The sequence below is a fragment of the Vipera ursinii genome (genome assembly GCF_947247035.1).
Source record: "Vipera ursinii genome assembly, chromosome: 1".
Classification (NCBI taxonomy): domain Eukaryota; kingdom Metazoa; phylum Chordata; class Lepidosauria; order Squamata; family Viperidae; genus Vipera; species Vipera ursinii.
The window spans coordinates 8,291,238-8,309,018 of record NC_139512.1 but is presented as its reverse complement, the minus strand read 5'-3'; the positions used below and the strand labels follow the sequence as shown (position 1 = coordinate 8,309,018).

Sequence of the window (17,781 nt, the reverse complement as noted above, 5' to 3'; positions counted from 1 at the left end):
TTAAATGACGGAGAGATTTAAAGGGTTTTTATTCTGAAATGATCAGATGAAAAGTTTTTGAGAGATATTCGGTAGGTTTGAAGGCTATTTGCATTCAAGAAGGAACATTGTGCAAATATAAAACTACAAGAAAATATCTTGGCTCCTGTACCCTAATATTGCTCCCTCTTTGATGATGATAAAAGAGGATTTGATAGTTTAGAGAAGGAGCTACAGTGATACTCTTGTTTTATTTCAAGATAGTTTCCTCCTCTTCCATGCCTCTTTTCTCTGAACTTTCTTAGTCGTGGAGGCAAATTACAAATTTCAGTTTGCAAGGAGTCCTCTTCAGGTAGGAATATTTGAAAGAAAGAAAGGAAAAAAAAAAAGCAAAGTCTGAAAAGGTTATTTCAGTTGTGTCGCTTGCACATAAACCATCTGTTTGCTTTAACATTAGAAAGGTGCACAAAAACACACTCCTCCCCTACATCAAACAAGAAAATTGATATTCATGGATTAGAGTAGAAAGAAAGGCACTGGAAAAAAATCTGTGCAATTGACAATCTGTGCAATCTGAGCAATTGTGGAAGTAGGATGCTAATAGCTGCAGTAGGACCATACCGTTAGTATGATACTTACATCCAGAAGGCCCCAAGATCAGCCCCCAGCTCCTCCTGTTGAGCAGTATCGGAAAGGAAATGAGGAGAAAGACGTTCCTGAAATTCCAAAGGCCGAATCCCAGCAGCAGCAGGAATAGACTGGAGGGGGCTGGATGGACCAATGTTCAGATTTGGTACAAGTAATCCTCGACTTACAACAGTTTGTTCAGTGACTGCTTGAAGTTACAACAGTGCTGAAAAAAGTGACTTATGACCATTTTTCACACCGTTGGAGCATCCCCATGGTCATGTGATTTACATTCGGATGCTGGAAAACCTGAATCACCTTTTATGACAGCTGCAGTATCCCAAAGTTGTGTGATCCCCTTTTGCGACCTTCTGACAAGCAAAGTCAGTGGGAAAACCCGATTCACTTAACAACTGTGTTACTAATTTAACAACTGCAATCATTCACTTGACAAAAAGGTCATAAAATGGGGGAAAACTCACTTAACAAATTTCTCACTTGTCAACATAAATTTTGGGCTCAAGCGCGGTTGTAAGTCGAGGAGTGCCTGTATCATGCAACTCCCTATATTGGAATTTGCATCCCTGCTTGCTCCTCAATTTCTTCTCTTATATACAACCAGCCCAATTTCTATTTCTGTTTTAACAGATTAGGTCAGAACAGTTTTGTCTAGAAGTCTATTTGCAAAGTAAATCAAGCTACACGTGCGCTAACATCTTGGGGTGATTTGCTGGGTTTTTTCCCCACTTACAAAGAACCTTGGAATAGGAATAGGCCAGGGGTAGGCAACCTCGGCTCTTTTATGACTCATGGACTTCAACTCCCAGAATTCCTGACTCATGAAGTCCATGAGTCATAAAAGAGCCGAGGTTGCCTACCCCTGGACTAGGCAGTTACCCAGACGTGACCAAGAGGTAACTTGGCTGTAGAAAGTGCAAAATTGGTGGGAGAGTGTTCCTTTTCCATCCCATTTTCCCTACTCTTCCAATACTAAAGAACTGATCTATTCACAGACCCCAAACTGCAAAGTACTATTAATTAATTAACACAGTGCTATTATTAGGTGAATTATTATAGATTGGTGTCTTACTTTGGTGATCTTTAAATACACGCTGGGCTTTTAAAAATGTCATGTATATTATATGCGGTTATAGAAAGATGAGTGGCCCCATAAATTGTATACAGGTAGTCCTCGACTTACGATCATTTGTGTAGTGACTGTTTAAGGTTACAATGGCACTGACAAGAGTGGCTTATGGCCGTTGTTCACACTTACGACTGTTACAGCACCCCCGCATGGTCACATGGTCAGAGTTCAGACACTATTTGTGACGGTTGCAGCGTCCTAGGGGTGGGGTGTCATGCGATTCCCTTTTGCGACCTTCTGGCAAGCAAATCCAGATTCACCTAACAACCGTGCTACTGACTTAACAGCTGCAGTGATTCACTTAACAGTTCTGGCAAGAAAGGTGGTCAAATGGGGCAAAACGCACTTAAGCACTGTCTCACTTAGCAACAGAAACGTTGGGTTCAGTTGTGATCGTAAGTCGAGGAGCACCTGTAAAATAAAACTGGAGGAGGTCGTTCTGCAAGGCCAGCGCCACCCAACCCTGTTAGTATGACTGGCAGTTAGAAGAGTTGGTGGGAGCTATAATCTGGAGCTCACCAGGTGTGGTGCCTTCCTTTGGCCTAGAGCAGGGGGTAGGCAATCTTGGCTCTTTTATGACTGGTGGACTTCAACTCCCAGAATTCCTGAGCCAGCCGTGCTGAGGGGAAAGGGAGAGGTTTCCAAGCTGAGCCACGCTGGCTCAGGAATTCTGGGAGTTGAAGTCCACGAGTCATGAGGGGGAGCCAAGGTTGCCTACCCCTGCTCTAGGCGTAGGCCGCTTTATGACTGGTGGACTTCAACTCCCAGAATTCCTGAGCCAGCCGTGCTGAGGGGAAAGGGAGAGGCTTCCAAGCTGAGCCACGCTGGCTCAGGAATTCTGGGAGTTGAAGTCCACGAGTCATGAGGGGGAGCCAAGGTTGCCTACCCCTGCTCTAGGCGTAGGCCGCTTTATGACTGGTGGACTTCAACTCCCAGAATTCCTGAGCCAGCCGTGCTGAGGGGAAAGGGAGAGGTTTCCAAGCTGAGCCACGCTGGCTCAGGAATTCTGGGAGTTGAAGTCCACGAGTCATGAGGGGGAGCCAAGGTTGCCTACCCCTGCTCTAGGCGTAGGCCGCTTTATGACTGGTGGACTTCAACTCCCAGAATTCCTGAGCCAGCCGTGCTGAGGGGAAAGGGAGAGGTTTCCAAGCTGAGCCACGCTGGCTCAGGAAATCTGGGAGTTGAAGTCCACGTGTTATAAAAGAGCCAAGGTTGCCTACCTCTGGGCCCTAGAGTTTATTACTCTGGTCTCTCTAGGGTTCAATTGCTGACTGTTAGTAGGGTTCCATCTCTTGTGTTTTCATCAACCCTCTCCTTTTATTTTCTTCCTTCCTTCCAGGATATGGACAAGACTTGAGTGGCTTTGGACAAGGCTTTGCCGACCCCAGCCAACAGCCCCCCTCCTATGGAGGCCCTTCAGTGCCACCCTCAAGTGGGCCGCCCGCAGGGGGCAGTGGTTTTGGCCGTGGACAGAACCATAACGTTCAAGGTTTTCACCCCTACCGACGCTAGCGTGCCCACCTAGAAATCAGGGAATTCTGTCCAGAGCAGGATATCTGGTATCAGCTGAAACCCAGGAAGCCCAGACTTATGAACTTGTGACAATCACCTACTTTACCAGAGGGGGGAGGGGGGGGAAAGCCACAAATGTAACATCTTTTGGAGGGGTGTTGGGGGAGGAAGAGGAGGCAGCTTTTGAAAGCAAAGTTGTCAGTGGTGTTTGGACTGCATTTTTTTTAAAAAAAAAATCTTTTCTTTAACCCATCAGCACAAATAAAGAGTGTCACTGGTTCAAACTACAGGGTTTTAAAAATGTCTTCAGCTTTAATTAAAAAAAAAACCTTCAGGTTTCTTTATTTTTGTTGAAAATTTATTTTTTTTCCTGAGCCTTTTGTTTTACCGTATATTGTAAACTTTTATGTTCAGAGAAGAAGAAAAAAATATATACATTTACAGATTGTGAGATTTTTAAGAGAAATTTTCTACTATGTATGCGGGCTTATTTTTTAATTTAAAAGGAAAAAAAACAGGGTTTCCATTAGCACTGCTTAAGAGGGTGGAGTTTTGAACCTCCTTTTGTTAATATGGTTGGTCCAGAAACTGGGAGTTATTTAAAAAAAGAAAAGTGGGAGGTGGAAATAGGAAAGGAATTTAAGTATGTCCGTTTGTCATTTTGTTACTGGTTTTGGATCTGATAACAGTCCAGGAACAGAGTTGTTTGAAAAGGGGCACCGTTTCACTTCTTGAAGCACAGCATTTCAATTGAGGCTTCATGTTCTTACAAAAAAAAAAAATCTTTGGGGATATGAATTTCTTTAAGGGGGTTAATGGAAGCCTTGCAAAGATGTAGATTTCCCTCAGGCAAAAAAAAATAAAATATGGGGGTGCATTTTGCACTAACTAGCGATTACCCCTGGTTTGAATAAAGAAAAGTACATTTGGATTAGAAATGCAAACTTGTCTCCACTTTTTCTTTTTTTAAAAAATGCTTGAATTTCTCGTAGGACCTTCTAAGCTACAAGTTACTTTTGGGGTTGAACAGGTAGTCCTTAACTTACAACAGTTCATTTAGTGACTGTTCAAAGTTACAACGGCACTGAAAAACGTGACCTATGACCGTTTTTTCACAGTTACGACCCGTGATGATGTGATCAAAATTCAGTTGCTTGGCAACTGGTTCATATTTATGACTGGTCATGTGGTCCCCTGTTTGTGACCTCTTGACAAACAAAGTCAGTGAGGAAGGCAGATTCATTTAACAACCGTGTTACTGACTTAGCTGCAGTGATTTGCTTTACAACTGTGGCAAGCTTGTAAAATGGGGCAAAACTCACTTAAATGTCTCACTTAGCAGCAGAAATTTTGGGCTCAATTGTGGTCGTAAGTCGAGGACTACCTGGTATTGGTGGCCAAGAGCCATTTTCCTATTTCTCTGTTCTGCCACTTGATAGATTGTGCTGTATGATTCTTTGAAGCTCACGTGCCTGTCAGCTACTTACCCAAAATGATTCCTGCTTAGTGCCTACACACACAGTACAAAACACAACCAGAGAAATGTGGGATCAGAAAAGGGTATTTCTGATATCCCCAAAGTTCTTCAGTCTTGAGGCCATATAACAACTTTTAAATCCACCAATTCTTAACTTTTTTTAAAAATGCAGCCACTTCTCCCTTAAGTATGAAATGGCCCCTCATTGCTGACTCCATCTTGTTTCTGATGAAACACAAAAGAGAGTGCTCGGATTCCCCTTTTCATGCAGTCATAGCATGTCAATAACCAGGACATAACTGGCTTGTGTTGCAATGTTAAAATGATTTGTTGTAAGGAAGAAAATTCCAAATTTATCAATAGGATCTGCAGGTAGATAGGCTGCTGTCTGTCTGCGCAAACTTAATGGGTTATTTATTATTTGTATATTGCCCAATTACAAGAACTCCCAGGAAATTTACATTTGTCAAAATATCAATTACTCCAAAGGGACAAAGCCACCAACCTTATCTAGTGTCCCTAATCCAAAGTATCTGTTATTACAGATTTTAAAAAATCTGTGAAGCAGCCTTATCTTAAACCATCTACTAACCACTAGGGAGGGAAGCATCATCAGAACCTCAGCTATTCCAAAAGGATTGTCTCTAGCTATTCCCCTAGGCCTGGAAGTCAAGCTATAAAGGGACCCCTTGTGTTGTTATCACCCGTTGGCAGTCAGTGCAGTCCTCACACAACTAGAGTTGGGGTTTTTTTTACCCTCCAGCACGTAGCAGCTGCATTTTGTTCCGTTTGCAGTTTCTGGATAGTAGCTCTATCCCAGAATAGCACTGAAGGTTTCGTCTCTTTTTGCCCAGGTGTCTCATTCCAGGAAGAGCTCCACCTGCCCACCTACCTACCCACAACACCTGTGAAAGTAGACCTTCCAAGCCACACCGTTTAGATCAGGGATCTTCAAACTTGGCCCTTTTATGATTTGTGGACTTCAACTCCCAGAATTCTTCAGCCAGCATGCTGAAGTCCACAAGTCATAAAAGAGCCAAGTTTGAAGACCTCTGGTTTAGATAGTCCTCGACTTATAGCAGTTCGTTTAGTGACTGTTCAAAGATGCAAGCACTGAAAAAAAAGCGACTTGAGACCATTTTCACACGATCATTGCAGCATCCCCATGGTCACATGATCAAAATTCAGATGGTGAGCAACTGATTCGTGTTTATGATGGCTGCAGTGTCCCGGGGTCGCGTGATCCCCTTTTGCGTCCTTCTGACAAGCAAAGTCAACAGGGGAAGCCTGATTCACTTAGCAACCATGTTACCAGCTTTAGCAATTGCTGCGATTCATTTAATAACTGTGGCAGGAAAGGTCGTAAAATTAGGCAAAACCCATACTTAACCACTCTTGCTTAGCAACTGAAATTTTGGACTCAGTTATGGTCGTAAGCTGAGGACTGCTCGTATTCCTCCAGGGAGGGTGCCACCCCATTCAGAGTCACAACTGGAGCCGAGAGAGTGAATTCAGCCACTTCTTCCTAATCCAATGCGTTGACAGAACTTCCGTTGCATCAGTAACTCAACGTAGGGTGGAGCTATATGAACGTCAGCAATACACCAAGATCATATCCTAAATCATCAGTCGGACTGGTTTTATGCAGATGTTGAAATACTAGGGAAAATAAACTATGCAACTATCTGGTTGATTTTTTTTTCCCCTTCCACCCATCCAAGGCAACTTCCGTTTCAGGAAGTGGAAATGCTGTAGCATATTCTCAACCTTTACAAGCAGCCCAGAAGAATACATTGAACGATGGAATTAAAAGCTAAAAACTCAAAAGTGGCAATGCTCAGGCTTCTACTGAACTTCCGAAATGGACCCTATTGTAAGATGTTGGGTGAGTCATCAGATCCCGCCTTGGGCAAATTTGAACGACACCATCTGCTCAAAAGAAGTCCACAGAACGATATTCCTGCTGATCCTTTTCCAAAAGAGAGCAAGCAGCTCTAAACTAGGTTTCTGGGGCATAATCTCCCGAAGTAATCAAGAGGGAGAAATCTTGATTCTTGCTACTCTTACACTCTTACTGCCATGGTGTAGGTTCAGTCATGAGCTTCTATCCACATTTGGTCAAGTTCGTTTCTAACTTCTCTCAACTAGTGCTCCATCTGCTGCTGTATTTTCGGGAGCTCCTTGGTAAACCAAGGCTTGGTGAACAGAGAAGTCACCAATAAAGGAGAATATTTGTAGCTCGGTTGAAATGAGTCCTTGATGCTCTCTGAGCTTGGTGGTTCTCTTGCAGATGTTGCATTACGCAAACTAGGTAACATCATCAGTGCTAGTCCAAGTCTTATGTGGACTAGAAAGTGATCTAAGTATGGCAATGGATGAATGACAGCGCCCTCCATCATCAGATCAAATGCCATTCACTCAGATTAAAAATTGGCTTTGGTGTACTCATCTAGTTGCTGCTAGCCATCCTGCTGAATTGTAAACAAGATGTCACTTTTTCACACCAAAGGTCTGTCTAATCCCACATCCTAGAGAGGTTTTCAAATATAGATTGGACAACCATTTGACTGGGATGATATACGGTCTGCCTTGAGCAGGGGGTTGGACTAGAAGACCTCTGAGATCCCTTCCAATCCTGTTATTGTATGTTCCTTCTCTCTGTGCTTTATTCTATGTTTTAAGACTTATACAGGAAAACAAGAAGAAACCTGATTAGTTACATATAGGGAACGGTTGCTGGAATTGGGTATGTGTAGTTTAATGAAGAGAAGGGTGAGAGGTGACATGATAGCAGTGTTCCAATATCTCAGGGGCTGCCACAAAGAAGAGGGAGTCAAGCTATTCTCCAAAGCATCTGAAAGCAGGACAAGAAGCAACGGATGGAAACTAGTCAAGGAGAGAAGCAACCTAGAACTAATGAGAAACTTCCTGACAGAACAATTAACCAGTGGAACAACCTGCCTCCAGAGGTGGTGAATGCTCCAACACTGGAGGTTTTTAAGAAGAGAGTGGACAGCCATTTGCCTGAAATGGTATAGGGTTTCCTGCCTAAGCAGGGGGTTGGACTAGATGACCTCCAAGGTCCCTTCCAACATTATTATTATTATTACACCCTTCTATTAGCTGCCTAGAAAATAATTTTCCAAGTTACTCTGTCTTTGAATCTGGAGGTACCATAAATATTTTGCAAGATTGCCATAATTTGTCCAGTTGAACCTGCATGAAAACGCAGATGATCTGTATTTTTTTTCTGCCCTTTTTTTTTTACTCCGTGTTCATGGCATATAGATGCAGAGATCAGTTTCTAGTGGATGAAATACCCCTGGGGATTATTGCAAATGATATAGAGCAAGTTATTTTGATCTGATCCAAGTGGAAATTTACAGGCAGCAACAGGGTATAAGGCTTCCTTAATTCTCAAGGAGCCATTATGATAATTTATGAGCCAAAGACACCAAGGAAGCTATTAAAAATAAGTAGGTCTAGAACTATTGTCATATGCTCCATATATAGGGAGGATATCAAAGGAGGATGCCTTTGATAGGTTTAGGTTTTATTAAATTTTTATACCGCCCTTCTCCCGAAGGTGAACAGGGCATATCATAAAACTACAAAAATACAAAAGTTAAAAAAGAATTAAATTATTGCCCACAGTAAAAACAATAGAAAATATATATAAATATTAAAACCCTAAGTAACTCCCCATCAAGCCAAGCCGGCTTGTTCAAATAAATGGGTCTTTAACCCGCGCTGGAAGGAGCGGAGATCCGGTGCCATCCGGAGCTCAACCGGCAGCTGATTCCACAAAGCCGGAGCGCCCACAGAGAAGGCCCTCCCCCTGGGGGCCACCAGCCGACATTCTCTGACTGGAGGCACCCTGAGGAGGCCCTCTCTGTGGGAACGCACAGGGCGGAGGGGAGTCGACGCCGGCAGCAGGTGGTCCCCGAGGTATTCCGGACCCATGCCATGTAAGGACTTAAAAACCATCACTAAGACCTTGAACCTCACCCGGAAGACAACTGGTAAGCAATGCAGCTCGCGGAGCAAAGGTGTAACATGGGAGTACCGGGAAACTCCCAAGACAACTCTCGCGGCCGCATTCTGTACCAGTTGGAGCCTCCGAGTGGTCTTCAAGGGAAGCCCCATGTAGAGAGCATTGCAATAGTCAAGACGAGAGGTCACGAGCGCATGAGTGACCGTACACAGGGCATCCCAGTCTAGATAGGGCCGCAACTGACGCACCAGGCGAACCTGTGCGAAAGCCCCCCTAGTCACGGCTACTACATGATCTTCTAAGGTAAGCCGTGAATCTAGGAGGACTCCCAAATTGCGAGCCCTATCTACGGGGGGTAAAGACTCACCCCCCATAGAAAGTGATGGAACATATCCTGATACTTAGATGCTTTAAGCTTGTAATCAGCCATATACGGTACATCTAATACATAAATCTTAGAAGATAACAGAAGTGATTTTGCACTATAAAAGACAAGACACGAAAAAGGGCTGGGTGACTTTGGGCCAGTCACTCTTCTCAGCCCATCCCACCTCATTTGTTATGCGGGGAGGGGGATAGATTATATATATTAAAAGTTGAGATCTTATATATTATTTAAACCAGCGGTCTTCAAACTTGGCCCTTTGATGACTTGTGGACTTCAACTCCCAGAATTCCTCAGCCAGCAGGCCCGGCTGAGGAATTTTGGGAGTTGAGGTCCACAAGTCGGCCAAGTTTCAAGACCCCTGCAATACATAAATATATAAATAAACCTGCCACCCTTGCATGAATGCAAAAACTCTAATTAGAGTCTAATTGGTTTCTGTCATTTGGGCCTCAGAAAGACCACAGCTGAATCCAGCTTCCAAGTTGTTTTTAAAAATCCCGGTAATAGCGCCCTGAATCTTTTCCAGAATTAGCATTTCGGTGCTTGAGATTATACAAACGGTCAATAAAAAAAAATTCCTTATCCCATTTGTTATGATTACTTATGGACCATACAAATGGTCAATTTAAAAAAAATCCTTATCCCATTCGTTATTACTTTGGACCATACAAATGGTCAATTAAAAAAAATATCCTTATCCCATTCGTTATGATTACTTTTCCATTAAGATAATATTGTCTTAAAGAAGAATCGCAGTGGTTAAAAAAAACAACACAACTCAATACCGCCAAACAGTAACTCTACCTAAACTTCTTTGGCGAGGTCCCGCATGCGCATCACGTCCTTTCCTAACTGTGGGCGGAAGTGATCGCTTCGAAGCTCGAGGGAGGGAGGGAGGGAGGGGAGGGGGAAAAAAAACACAGGGAAAAATCGTCATTCTCGTGCGGCCGGAACTGGCGGTTCTCGCGATATCAAGAGCCGGTCGCGCGAGAGTTCGGCCTTTTCTCGGAGAAGACTGCGGCTAAGATGGTGCGTATAATTTTTGAGAGGGTTTCGCTCGGGCTTTGCAATCTGCATCCATCCGACGGCAGAGAGAGGAAGGGCGGCCTTTGGGTCGCTTTAGGTCGTGAGAAAGGGATGAGAAGGGACGGGAAGGAAGGAGAAGTGGGGGATAAAATGAGAGATTAGCCAAAAGCCGAAGGAATGGCTGGCGAGCACTACCTGGGGCCTAGAACTAGCATCTCCTGCCAGAAACGCCCTTTGCCTTTGCGGCTGTCGTAAAAAGCCTCAGAACAGGATGTCCTTCCAAAAAAACTCGCTCCCTGTTATAGGGGGAATCTGGAAAAAGCGTAAAAAAAGAAAAAAGCAGTGCCTCTGAGCGTTATCAGAGTTTTCCCAAAGCCAGAAAGGAAGGTGAAGGTTGCCCTAAATAAAGAAATAAATAAATGCTCCCAACGCACGCAGTTTGGATTTGATTCCTTGGGGGCATTTTAATAGCATTTTTTTATTACTTGAATTCGCCTCTCGCCGACGGCCCACAGAGAAGGGGGGAAGGGAAGGTGTAGCAAGGGTGTGTGTGTGTGTGTGTGTGTGTGTGTAATATAATAATGATAATAAAGTTGGAAGGGACCTTGGAGGTCATCTAGTCCAACCCCCTGCTCAGGCAGGAAACCCTATACCAGGGGTAGGCAACCTCGGCTCTTTTATGACTCATGGACTTCAACTCCCAGAATTCCTGAGCCAGCTTGGCTGGCTCAGGAATTCTGGGAGTTGAAGTCCATGAGTCATAAAAGAGCCGAGGTTGCCTACCCCTGCCTATACCATTTCAGACAAATGGGTGTCCAGTCTCTTCTTAAAAACCTCCAGTGTTGGAGCATTCACCACCTCTGGAGGCAGGTTGTTCCACTGGTTAATTGTTCTAACTGTCAGGAAGTTTCTCCTTAGTTCTAGGTTGTGTGTGTGTTTGTGTGAGTCTGCCTGGCCGCGCCTTCTGAATTTCTTCCTTTTGGGGTATCCGCCCCACGTCGTAGCCCTCTGCATTTTGAGGGCAGTCCCACGTGTTTTGTGGATTTCCTTCCCGATTGGAAATCATAAAACGGGTTCTGAAACGCGCAGGCATTTGTGGAAGGGGAGATAGGAGGGGGGAAATAGCATTCACGGTGGTGGTTTTTTTGGGAAGCGGGTGGGAGTGGTGCAAGAATGTGGATCCATTGGAGTGATGGGAGAGCACGGCCTGTGTGCTTTTGGAGGGCAGAAGGATAAAAGTGGGCAGTTTCATGGCTGAGGATCTGAACGCCTGTAGGATCTCCTTATCCCAGGGGTCTTCAAACTCGGCCCTTTTATGACTCATGGACTTCAACTCCCAGAATTCCTCAGCCAGCATGCCTGGCTGAGAAATTCTGGGAGTTGAAGTCCATGAGTCATAAAAGGGCTGGGTTTGAAGACCTCTGCCTTATCCCAATAACATTTGTACATGTGTGGGTACACACAAACCCAACATTAAGTGGGCCCATTTCATGCTCCCTCTCAAGGACCACCAATTTCAGGAATCTTCTCAATTGCAGAATACCAGAGTTGGAAGGGACCTTGGAGGTCTCCTAGTCCAACCCCCTGCTCAAGTAAGGTAAAGGTTCCCCCGCACATGCGTGCTAGTCGCTTCCGACTCTAGGGGCCGGTGCTCATCTCCGTTTCAAAGCCGAAGAGCCAGCGCTTGTCCAAGGACATCTCCGTGGTCAAGTGGCCGGCATGACTAGACACCAAAGGTGCACGGAATGCTCAAGTAGGACCCCCTATGCCAGGGGTCTTCAAACTTGACCCTTTTATGACTTGTGGACTTCAGCATGCTGGCTGAGGAATTCTGGGAGTTGAAGTCCACAAGCCATTAAAGGGCCAAGTTTGAAGACCCCTGCCCTATACCATTCCAGACAAATGGCTGTCCAATTTCTGTTTAAAAACCTCCTTACAACTTCTGGTGGCAGGCCGTTCCGTTGATTAATTGTTCTCACTGACTGGAAATTTCTCCCTAGTTGTAAATTGCATCTCTCTTGGATAATCTTCCACCCATCACTTCTTCTCCTGCCCTCAAGTGCTTTGGAGAATAAGGTGACCCACCTTCTCTCTATGACAGCCCTTCAAATATCGGAAGAGTCTTACCATGTTATCCCTAGCTCTTCCCTTCATTAGGCCAGACATACCCAGTTCTTGCAACTGTTCTTCATATGTTTTAGCCTTCAGACCATAGTCATTTTGTTGTTGTTCTCTGCACTCTCTCTAGAATATTACAATATTCTTTTCTTACAGGATTCTTTGTCAAATTGTATGCTGCCTTAAGAGCAGAGTGACTCTAGGTAACTTACAAGTAGGCATTTATACAAAGTAGTTTGCCCTTAGAGATCAGAATGGCCTTCCCTTCCTGGCTTGTAGGAAGTCCGTTAAAAGAACTCTTCCATCAGCCCCAGAGGCCACAATGTTATCACTGCTCCCTCTGATGAAGAATAGTACTTTAATTTTGGGTCCACTTAGTACTGCAGAGGTCTTCAAACTTGGCCCTTTTATGACTTGTGCACTTCAACTCCCAGAATCCCTCAGCCAGCATGCCTGTAGTAGTGTGTAAGTATCTTTTTCTCCCCACCCCTCCCTTTCCCCCCCTTACTGTTTTATTCTTTATTATTATTTATGCGGCGTTGTTTATCTGAATTTACAATAAATGGGAATTATGTGCCACTGATACCTTTCCAGGTTTGGAGAGATTAATTATCTGTAAATAAATAGGATCGTGGCTGTTAGGCACCAATGGTTTAAGAAAAAAAGTGTTCTTTTCATGTTTTGTAATGTTACTGTCTGCAATCAACAGTAAACTGAACTGAAATTGAATGGGGAAAGTACACAATAGCTTTGCCATTGCTAATCTGAGCACCAGAGTTGCACAGGCATAACAGCTAATCAGAAAATAATATGGAAGTTGATTACATAGGTAGCCATGAAAGTGGCTATTTAGTTGAGGAATAGCAAAGGATGACAGAGATGAGGGATATAGAATTATGAGCACAGTTGGGACCAGAACTTAACATTGCTATGTGATAGGACAGGGGTCTTCAACCTAGGTCCTTTTATGACTTGTGGACTTCAACTCCCAGAATTCCTCAGCCAGCGTGCCCTGTGATAGGACATCAAGTGAGTCATGCCTGATTTTTATTGCCACAGTCGTTAAGTAGATCATGCAGTCTATAAGCAAAGCCAGTTTCCTCCATTGACTTTTTTGTTAAAAACCCCCAAGAACTGGGTGATCGTGTTAACATAGAACGCTGCCTGCAATCATTGTAAATACATGCTAGTTGCCCAGTGTCCAAATTTGGTTCATGTGACCAGAGGGATGCTGTGGCAGATGTAGGTATGAGGGCCAGTCATAAGTCACTTTTTTCAGCACTGTCATAACAAGTAGTTAAATGGTTGTAAATCAGGATTATCTGTGGACAGGTTGGTAGTGAGGTGCAGGTAGGGAAGGCTGATGGCCAGATAATGGGCTCACAGAATTAGAGAATAACAGTTTGAAGGGACCTTGGTATTCTAGCCCAGGGGTCCCCAACCCCCGGTCCATGGACCAATACTGGGCCGTGACATGCCAGCAGCCGGGCCGCACAAACAAGCAAACCCCCATCTGCGGGATGCAGGCAACACAGAAAATCATGCACCCTCCGGTCCGCGGAAAAACACTCTATGGAACCAGTCGCTGGTGCCCAAAAGATTGAGGACCTGTGTTCTAGCCCAACCCCCTACTCAAGCAGGAAGCCTTATACTATTTCAGACATGACTGTCCAGTCTCTTCTTTAAATCCTCCAGTATTGGAGCATTCACTACTTCTGGAGGCAGGTTGTTCCACTGGTTAATTGTTCTCCCTGTCAGGAAGTTTCTCCTTAGTTCCAGGATGCTTCTCTCTTTGGTTAGTTTCCATCCGATGCTTCTTGACCTGCCTTCGGGCGCTCTGGAGAATAGCTTGACTCCCTCTTCTTTGGGGCAGCCCCTGAGATACTGGAAGACTGCTATCCTGTCCCCCCTGGTCCTTCTCTTCATTAAACTAGACATCCCCAATTCCTGCAACCGTTCTTCGTATGTTTTAGCCTCCAATCCCACGAAGCGTGATTAGCCATGATTTCTTACTCTGAATACCTTTCTAGTTTGAATAAATCGCACTTGGCTGAAGTCAGAGAATTTATTAAATCATAAGTCCCATAAATAATAAGCTGGCGTTAAAAACAAAGAGGTCCAGTTCACCTTACTGCTTCGCCGTATCTCAAGACGTGATTGTCCTGTGTTGTTTCTCTTTCTGCAACAGGCGGAAGTGGAGCAGAAAAAGAAGCGAACCTTCAGGAAATTCACCTACCGAGGTGTCGACCTGGACCAGCTCCTTGACATGTCTTAGTAAGATCTCTCTTCTCTCGTTTAACCGCCTCTGTTCCTTTGCTTCAGATTCGGCAGCCGGCAGAATGAAGGTTCAGTCTGAACCTGTTTAGCGATAGGATTGGGGCTTTAAAAGGTGGACCTGTTCCAGAAGTAGAACTCTGGAGCACAATCTGGATAAAACCCTTTCTGAAAATCTTGAATCGGAAGTCGATTGGGGTGTCTGGATTGGAGAGAAAGATGCTCGTTGCGTTATTGATGGCGTTTTTTTTTAAAGTCTCACAGACAATTTAGGATGAATGGTAGCTCTCCATGTAAAGAGTGGGAAGCATTGACGCTGATCAGGACCATATGTTAAGTTGTGTGTTGCTATATAAGCCTTATACGCAAGAATCTGGTGGGCTAAAGTTAAAATCTGCATTGGCACTAGATAAGGGTGAAGGCCACAGGGTAAGCAACCTCGGCTCTTTTATGACTCGTGGACTTCAACTCCCAGAATTTCTGAGCCAACCATGCTGAGGGGAAAGGGAGAGGTTTCCAAGCTGAACCATGCTGGCTCAGGAATTCTGGGAGTTGAAGTCCACGAGTCATAAAAGAGCTGAGGTTGCTTACCCCTGGTCAAGGGAATTCAAGGGGGCAGCTGGACTCGGATTGCTTGTGGCAATGTAAGGACTCTTAAGCTGATGACAACGCCATCCCCAGCTGTGCCTGCTCTGCTCCTACAGATCCCTCCCCTTCTAGGATTTGGATCTCCTTCCGAGATCCACCCAATTTCCAATGGGAAACCCTTTTCGCCTTCCCGCAGGGACCCTTGACTCATTCACCTTGGGTTGCAGGCGTCACTTTTGACCTGATCGGACCTCTCTCCTCCTTTCCAGCGAGCAGCTGATGCAGTTGTATAGCGCCCGCCAGCGCCGGAGGCTGAATCGCGGCCTGCGCCGCAAGCAGCACTCGCTGCTGAAGCGTCTCCGCAAGGCCAAGAAGGATGCGCCACCCATGGAAAAGCCGGAAGTGGTGAAGACCCACTTGCGCGACATGATCATTCTTCCGGAGATGGTGGGCAGCATGGTGGGCGTGTACAACGGGAAGACCTTCAACCAAGTGGAGATAAAGGTGAGGAATTGGGCTGGGAGGGCAGGGAGAGATCCATTTTCGATGCCCCAAGTGACCACGTTTCTGCAGATAAGACCGTGGTGGAGAACCTATGGCACACGTGGCCACAGGTGGCACGCAGAGCCTTCTCTCTGGGCACGAGCGCCGTCGCCCCAGTCCTAGGCCTTCAGCTGGGTTTTATAAACCCTTTTCGCTTTAGGGCTCTGCCGCCATGTGCAGGGAAAAAAAATTGTTCGGTCAAATCAATTTCAACTTCTCGCAGGGGAAAAAAAAGATCTCGCACAGTTTGAATTGATTGATTGAACTTTTTAGTCCCACCCACTCTGCCATTACCACTGCAGCCGCGCCCACCTAATGGGCCACGCCCACCCAGCACCCGACAATACATAAGTGGGTTTTGGGTTGCAGTTTGGGCACTCGGTCTCTAAAAGGTTCGCCATCGCTGAGATAAGACAAGCAGTTGATCAAAGAACACAATTCCTTAACCCCTCTTGGAAGTGGGACATCAGTTGTGGCTGGGATTAGACCACCGTGGCCAACCTGGCAACTTTTAAGTCTTGCAGGCTACAGCTCCCAGAAATCGCAAGCCAGGATGGCAGGTTGGGGAATTCCGAAGTCCACAGCTCTTAAAAACTTGCCAGATTTGGACATCCCAGATTAGACCTTGAACCTTTATACGAGCAAGGAAAAGGGAGAAGTTACGTTAAGTCAAAATTCGGTTTGAAATTATCTGGCAGCTGCACCAAATCCTGAAAGGACAGGATGCCTGATTTAATCCATTTTTGTTCAACATGGATTGCTTCAGTTGTCAACTGAGCGTCTTACAATCCCACTATATATAAACAAGAATAAGGAGTACATCAGCAAGATTTAACTATTTTGCTGTATTATTGCAACTGTTGAAATGTATCCATCAGATCATAAGAGCAAATAAGAAATTCATAGTTTGTCATATTTGAATGCCATAATTTCCCTCCAAATTCATCACCTGTGTTGCAAAACCACCTTTGCCAATAAATCTTGGGAATATTGTGAGGCAGTTTCTCTTTTTATATAAAGGTAGTCCTCAATTTACGACAATTCGGCTCAAACTTTCTGTTGCTAAGCAAGACGGTTGTTGGGTTTTGCCCCATTTTGCAACTTTTCTTGCCACAGTTGTTAAGTAAATTACTGCATTTGTTAATAACACAGTTGTTAAGTAACAGATTATGTCACTTAATGATTATTAAGTGAATTTGGCTTCCCCATTGACTTTGCTTGTCAAAAAGTCTCAAAAAGTGACCATGGGACAGTGCAACCGTCATTAATATGAACCAGTTGCCAATCATCTGAATTTTGATCAGGTGACCATGGGGATGCTGCAGCAGTTATGAAAACTGGTCATAAGTTGCTTTTTTCAGTGCCGTTATAACTTTGGACACTAAATAAATGATTGTAAGTTGAGGATTGTCTGTGCATTAACAGAAAAAAGTGCTTTGGCCTTCCTTTTGTATCCCTAATGCAAATTTGCTACCTGATTTATAAAACTGCTTTTCTCCATCTTATTGAAAGACTCACCTTTCCATTATATGTTTCTTGGAAACAAAATGTGCTTTTTTTCCACCCTCTTTCAGCCTGAAATGATCGGCCACTATCTGGGAGAATTTTCCATCACATACAAGCCTGTGAAACATGGTCGACCTGGGATCGGGGCCACCCACTCATCTCGGTTCATTCCTCTAAAATAAGAGCGTTTGGGGGAAGGGTATTTTTATGTGTAAATAAAAACATTTCCCAAACAGCTGGCTGGTCTATATCTTCACCTCAGTCATGCTTTTGAGTTTGTGGGATTTACAGTTCGTTATGTAGCAGGTAAGAGGACGAGAACCATAATATAACTTGATTTTTTTTCTCCATGGGGGAAGGAATGTAGTCAAATAAGACTTAATTTTCCTTCTACAAGCAGAGAAGGCTGCCTGTTTGTCTACTCAGTAGCAGCTTCATGAGAAGGAGGGCTGTTTGTACAGCTGTTTGGTCACGCTTATATGTGGGCTTGTGCTACCAAAGTTCAGACCTATGGATAGCCCTTGATTTTTGACTGATTAGACCCTGGCATTTCCATCTTAAGTCATGACAGTTGTAGACTGAAGCGCCCACGTGACTGGCCC

The 17,781-nt window shown here is 44.6% G+C and overlaps 2 protein-coding genes across 6 annotated transcripts in view; both read left to right on the top strand.

Annotated features, from left to right (window-relative positions):
- DAZAP1 (DAZ associated protein 1) overlaps positions 1-4,209 on the top strand; it is a 72,123-nt gene extending 67,914 nt beyond the window's left edge. For 3 of the 4 annotated variants that reach the window (XM_083364191.1, XM_083364190.1, XM_083364193.1), the window contains one exon: positions 3,093-4,209. Coding sequence is in view for 2 of the 4 variants with exons in the window: in XM_083364190.1 (XP_083220316.1) it covers positions 3,093-3,265 (173 nt within the window). In the remaining 2 variants the exon portion in view is untranslated. The remainder of the gene's footprint in view (positions 1-3,092) is intronic. The other variant, XM_083364192.1, reaches the window with a different exon arrangement.
- A 5,868-nt stretch (positions 4,210-10,077) lies between these two features.
- On the top strand, positions 10,078-17,414 carry RPS15 (ribosomal protein S15). Of its 2 annotated transcripts, none has more exons than XM_083364954.1 (4): positions 10,078-10,153; positions 14,457-14,542; positions 15,400-15,634; positions 17,248-17,414. In XM_083364954.1, the coding sequence occupies exons 1-4, from the start codon at positions 10,151-10,153 to the stop codon at positions 17,359-17,361; spliced, it is 438 nt and encodes a 145-aa protein (XP_083221080.1). In that variant the 5' UTR covers positions 10,078-10,150; the 3' UTR covers positions 17,362-17,414. The 2 variants fall into 2 exon arrangements, with proteins under 2 accessions (XP_083221080.1, XP_083221079.1); XM_083364953.1 differs by lacking the exon at positions 10,078-10,153 and adding an exon at positions 12,663-12,731.
- Positions 17,415-17,781: the final 367 nt, after the last annotated feature.